The sequence below is a fragment of the Colobus angolensis genome, unplaced genomic scaffold (genome assembly GCF_000951035.1).
Source record: "Colobus angolensis palliatus isolate OR3802 unplaced genomic scaffold, Cang.pa_1.0 Scaffold103, whole genome shotgun sequence".
Lineage (NCBI taxonomy): Eukaryota > Metazoa > Chordata > Mammalia > Primates > Cercopithecidae > Colobus > Colobus angolensis.
This window is the reverse complement of record NW_012111253.1, coordinates 318,341-324,801: the sequence shown is the minus strand read 5'-3', so window position 1 is coordinate 324,801 and position 6,461 is coordinate 318,341. Positions and strand designations below refer to the sequence as shown.

Here is a 6,461-nt window from a genome sequence, read left to right as displayed (position 1 = left end):
GAATTTTAGTAAATGTTTTTGTCTCATTAGAATCAGACTCATGGCATTCTGTGAACTGAAACAAAACTGCATGCGGAAAATGAGGTGTCAGTTCCTTGAAAGGGAGACTATATTTATTTCATTTTATTTTGTTAGAGAGAGGGTCTTGCTCTGTTGCCCAGGATGGAAGGCAGCAGTGGCGTCATCACAGCTCACTGCAACCCTGAACTCTTGGGCTCAAGTGATCTTCCTGCCTCAGCCTCCCAAAGTACTGACTGGGATTACAGGTGTAAGCCACCGTGCCTAGCCTTTGATTTTGTATCTTTATACCACTCAGTAGGAGCCCAGTTAAGTATTCACTTAGGAATAAAAACCATTGAAAGGAAACTTACACAGGACTCAGTATTGGGACAAACAGCGACCATTTTATCCTCTTTTGAGTTCTCCTCTTGGGAAACAGTAGAATCTTGAGAGACTGGATCTAGGAAAGGGGAGAAAACCAGTCCAGTCTTTCAAATAAATTCCTCAGACTAAAAATCTTTATATATATATATATATATATCTATATATAATTTCTAAGTTATACACAGGAAAAAAACTAAGTCAGTTTCTCCTACTATACTCACAACACAAAATAATTCTGAGACTTCAGATATGTGGGGGTGTTTCCCCCACAAACAGCAAGCAATTCTGTGTTGGATTCCCTAGCAGGCACCAGCTGGGTATCCTCTAATTCATTTCTAATACTATCTACCTGGAGACGGCATCAGCTCCCAAAGGTTAAGGCCTCAGTCTCACAAGACCAACCTCCACTTCAGATGCCAGTCTCATAGGGCTTTGACCAACAAGATACAAATTGGGGATCCCATGAGCCCCTCCCTGGGTTCCAATAACTTGCTAGAGTGGCTCACATAACACTTTACTTACGTTTACTTGTTTATTGTAAAGGGTATTACAAAGGATACAGATGAACAGCCAGATGGATGACACACTGCACAGGGCAAGAGGCTTGGCACTTCCATGCCCTCTACACAGCTCTCCAGGAACTGCCACATGGTTAGCTATCAGGAAAACTCTCATGAGCTGTGTCCTTATGGAAGCTTCATAGACAGGCATGACTGATTAAATCACTGGCCCTGTGATTAACTCAACCTTCAGTCCCTCTCCCCTCTGACAGGTTGGGGGGGTGGGGCTGAGTTCCAACCCTGTAAGCACAGGGTTGGTTCCCCTGGCAACCAGCACCCTCCCCCAATTCCAGGGTTATCTAAGGACTTTCCAAAAATCATCTCATTAACATAAACTCAAGGGTGGTTAAAAGGGGCTTGTTATAAATAACAAAAAGACTGTCTTTCTCCTTTATAGCTCAGGAGCTGTTTCAGGAACCATGGACAAAAGGCCAAATATTTTAACAAAAGACACTCTTACTGCTCTAATCACCCAGGAAATTACAAGGGTTCTAAGAGCTCTGAGCCTCTCTGGATAAAAAGGTCAGAAGAAACAAAAAGTTGTCCACTCTTTAAAACAGAGAACAGCCATAGATAAAAGTTTCCTATGAAAACCTAGGCGTTTCCTCTCAGCTCATATAAAAATCCTTTCAAATCCTAAGCTCACGAAAACTGGTTTTCTTCTTTCTATATACCCTCAATTTAAAAATGTTTAATTTGAACAACAATGAATTTTGAAGTATCCTAATTTAAAAGACGTAGTAAGGTAAAACTGTGTATTCTTCATAGTGCTAGTACAAAGCCTTGCTCAAGAGTCACTCCAACCTGCTAATTGAATGAAAGCACCAGGTTAGTCTCAAGAGCTGACTCCACCAGATTCCTTACGACAGAAAAGAGGCATCTAATAAACTCATAGGAACTAAATGTATCCAGTATCTTCAGATTGGCCCATTCTGGGCATACTACCAATGAGTGAGCCCTGCTCCGCAAGGAGCAGTAAAAAATAAATACATAAAAACCCTCGGATGTCAACAGCTCTTTTTCAAATAAGAAAAAGTACTTTTTCAAATCATACTCTACCTTCTTATGAAAATAATTTTAGGCAACTTTAGTGATTAGACAATCAATAAAAATTAAGAATTAGAATGACTTAATCAAAGAGAAACGTGGGGTGCATTTAAGAAAACTGTTATACCCTACAGAATCCTAGAAATCAATTCTATTTTTTTTTTTTTTTTTGAGACCGAGTTGTGCTGTTGTTGCCCAGGCTGGGGTACAATGGTGCGATCTTGGCTCACTGCAATGTCCACCTTCCGGGTTCAAGCGATTCTCCTGCCTCAGTCTCCACAGTAGCTTGGATTACAGGCATGCACCACCATGCTGGGCTGAGTTTGTATTTTCGTAGGGACGGGGTTTCTCCATGTTGGTACGGCTGGTCTCAAACTCCTGACCTCGGGTGATCCACCTACCTAGGCCTCCCAAAGTGTTGGGATTACAAGTGTGAACCACCATACCTGGCCCGAAACCAATTCTTTATTGCAGGGGCCTCCACAAAGAGGCCCTAATTTTGTAGAAGCATGACACTGTAGTGACAAATCACAGAGGAGTCAGGAAATCCAAATTTTAGATACACTAATTAGCTGTGTGACGGCAAATTAAGCGTATGAAGGTAAATACTATTTATTTCCCTATCTCAGAACTCTTCCAGAATACAAACTGTCATACATATATATCAGGGGCCCTATGGTAAATACGCTACAAATATTCCAAATATATTTGGAATGCAAATATTCCAAATATTTGTAGCATATTACACTGCAAAATACAAATATTTGTATCATATTTGAGAATATGAATAGCTACAAATTTGAGAAAAAAGGCGAGCCACATTCCCTGAAAGGACTATGCACCCTAGAAGACCTTACATCAACATTTTATAATGATATCAATGTAATTCAGTTTATAGTTTATACATTTATATTTATAATATGTAATTACATACACAAAATTCAGGTTTTCCTGCCCTAGTTACTAGTCGCATTTGGCTATTTAAACTTTAAATTTGATTTAAAAAATTCAGTTCCTTATTTGCACTAGCTGCTTTTCATGTACTTAACTTGAATTGCAAAACAGTGCAGAAACATTTCCATCAGCAAAGACACTGACAGCCCTGCTCCAGCAACGTGCTAGTCCACACAGTGGAACTAGACATTAGGGCCTGAGCTGGTTGATTTGCCTGTGACTCCAAACACTTTCACAGATAACTTGGTTCTTGAAGAGGATGGGAAAGAAATTACTATTTCTTGAGCATCGACCATATATTATATCTTATCTTGTCTTACCTTTACAAGAAAACTACAGGAAAGATGATATCCCTTTTTAACGGATAAAAATATTTACATTCTGAGAGTTTACACAGCTTGCTCAAAATCACATAGTAAATGGCAGGGCTGATTCAAACCCAGTCCCAACTTCAAACCTCAGACTCCTCTTTAGCAGTAAATTGCTTTCTTTTGAGGAATTTACTTTCGGACTTTGAGGCAATGTCTCCCGCTTCCTCCCTCCATCTATAAATCTCACCTTCTTTTTCTTCAAGCATCTGGGTCAAATCTTCTATTAGGGTCACCACCTCCTCACTACTCTCAGGATGTTGTGACTTTACCCAAATCCTGATCTCCCCAGGCAAAATGGTCAGGAACTGCTCAAACACCAAAAGCTGTAAAATCTGTTCTTTCGTGTGAATGTCTGGTCTCAGCCACTGAATGCAGAGCTCCCAGAGTTGACTCAGAGCTTTCCTGGGTCCAGCTACTTCTGAGTAACAAAACCACCTAAACCTCTGTCTGAAAGACTCTGCGTCAGCCGCATTTCCTCTTAAAATAGCTTCTTGCTCCCCAGAAGTAACCACTCTTGGGACCTCATTTTGTTCAGTCGAGGCCAGAGTTTGAGGGTCTGGTGAGATGGCTGGCATCTTGTTCAAGGGCACTACAGCTTGCATTGTGTCTCAGGGGCAGGAATCCAGTCCCTTCACACTCTAGTTGAGTGTCAGTGCAGTCCACCAACAGGTACTATACACAGCCAGGAATATCAAAGGTTCCAGGAATCCAGTTTACAGTCCTGCAGAAACTGTCAAGAAGAAATATTAAGGCATTAAATAGGTAAAACAAACTGTTGTTAGTCCTAAAAACATTGTTCTTGGTTTGGTTCAGAGAAATATATCCACACACATACCTGCAAAGGCCTAGAAAAGCCCTGCTCAACTACTATATTAAAAAGATAATTTTCTTTTTTTTTTTTGAGACGGACTTTCGCTCTTGGTGCCCAGGTTGGAGTGAAGTGGTACAATCTTGGCTCACTGCAACCTCTGCCCCAGCCGGGTTCAAGCGATTCTCCTGCCTCAGCCTCCCAGGAAGCTGGGACTACAGGCACGTGCCACCATTCCCAACTAATTTTTGTATTTTTAGTAGAGATGGGGTTTCGCCACGTTGGCCAGGCTAGTCTCGAACTCCTGACTTCAGGCGACCCACCCACCTCGGCCTCCCAAAGTGTCAGGATTACAGGCTTGAGCCACCGCACCCAGTCATAATTTTCTTTGTAGTCTAAAGCCGAGGAGCTACTTAAGGGTTAAGGAAACAGTTGCTTTAGATTCAATAATCCTCCTAAACAAAATGTTATCAGAAAAGGTTCACAAGGGGACCCAGTCGAAAAGCTATTTAACAACTCCTACCCTTTCTTAATGAAAGGGTACGCATTTCTCACCCGTTGCTCAACTCAGAAGCCCAATTTAAAATTTGACTTTCAAATTTCTCTTCCTCCTTACTTCTCCCATCATCGATAACCAAGGTCTGGTGATTTTATTTCCTAAGAACTTCTCCATTCTATCCTACTGAAACTGCCTAAGTACAGGGATCTTCAATCCAGTCTCACACTGTAGCCAAAATATTCCTTCTAACATGCAAAATATGATCTTATCACTCCCCGGCTTACAGTCCCCTCACCAGCCCCCAAACGGTCTCTCGATAAAGTTCACATGCAGGGACCACGGCATTGTGATCTAGAGACACTGCCTGATGACCTCACCTCTTGAGCTCTAAGCTACCCGATTGACACTACAGCCATAAATTAGTATCTCGCCATTCCCAGACACTTCCTCTCTACATACCCTCCTAGCGTTCGCACCAAGGCTATTCCCTCTCCTCGGAATATTGCTTTCTTTCTCCTACCAAACTTTTATTCGTTCTTTAAAGCCTGACTCCTTTCAACTGTCACTTCTTGTGTGATGCTCTGCTTGATCCCAAAGCACTACTTTGCACACAGACTACCCTGTGTTGCCTGCATTCATTCATTCTACAAGTGACTGAGCAACTACAATGAGCTGGAACAGGACCGGGGCCATGAGCTGCGGGGCCAGGCGTGGACAGGCCTGAAAGGGTCCTCACGCTCACAGAGGGTCCAGGAAATGACAATGCAGCCGGAGCGGGACTACAATGCGACAAGTGAAGTATGTGACAGCTTCGCATTGCAACTACCATACCAATAACAACCCACTTCCGAGTACAGCGCCCGGCACACAGCACGCATGACGTCATTTATTCCTCTGCCAAATATTAGGCGCCCACCATGTACCTGGCGCCGTGCGAGGCACCTGGGGCTCCGCGGTGACTAAGACACTCAGCTCTGTCTACAGAGTTTACACTGGAGGCCCGGCGAAAATGTGACGCAGCCAGAGGATCTCAACCGGAGGGAGTTAAAAAGGAGAGATTTCACCCCCCAGGGGTCCTGTGGCAACGTCTGGACACATTTTTGGTTAGCTCGACTGGGAGGAAAGGTGGTACTGTTATCTAACGGGCAGAACCAGTGACGCTGTTACACATCCTGCAATAACGGGAGAGCCTCCCCCTCACAGCCACACCACACAAACAAAACAAGGCATTATCCCGCCCAAAATGTCAACAGTGCCCAAGTGGCGCAGGGAGGGATGGAGAGAAGCCAACAGCCCCATCCCGCAGCGGAGTGCGCACCTCCCACAAAAGCAGCAGCAGCGCAGCGCACAGCCCGTTGGTAGGCTGCTCCCGGCCCCCACCCCGCCCCAGGTGCGCCCTCGGAGCCGGCGACCCGGCCACGGCCCCGAAACTCGGGACCCGGGACGACCAGTACCTGCACCAGCAGCCGCAAACAGCACCAACGCCACCGCAATGAGCTTCCAGAAGCTTGTCCCGCAGCGAGTGCGCGCGCAAGCCCGTGGGGACCACTGCGCCTGCGCAGAGGCGCTGAACCGGACTCCCCGAACGCGCTCGTGCAGCTTTCCGAAAGTCCGCGCTTTCCATAGGCTCCCACCTGCCTGTTGCGCATGGTCACTGGGAAGCGGCTAGTGGGCTCGGCTGCAGAATTATTGCTGCGCCAGAGGCTCCGAGGCCTGGAATCATTTGAGGTTTGCAGATCCAGGAGGTTCCATCTCTTTAGTAACCTCAGACCTTCCCTACCCACTCCCATCACATCCATTCCCTGAAATCTAAGGTGGAAAAATCCACCGCAGAAGCA

The 6,461-nt window shown here is 44.9% G+C and overlaps 1 protein-coding gene across 1 annotated transcript in view; it reads right to left on the bottom strand.

Moving 5' to 3' along the window:
* Window positions 1–6,181, bottom strand: part of ZNF483 (zinc finger protein 483) — a 58,328-nt gene extending 52,147 nt beyond the window's left edge. Inside the window, exons 1-3 of the mRNA XM_011941715.1 lie at window positions 6,078–6,181; window positions 3,504–4,046; window positions 372–460 (exon numbers count right to left, since the gene is read on the bottom strand). Of these exons, the coding sequence (XP_011797105.1) occupies window positions 372–460; window positions 3,504–3,918 (504 nt within the window). The 5' untranslated portion in view covers window positions 3,919–4,046; window positions 6,078–6,181. The remainder of the gene's footprint in view (window positions 1–371; window positions 461–3,503; window positions 4,047–6,077) is intronic.
* Between the last annotated feature and the right edge of the window lie 280 nt (window positions 6,182–6,461).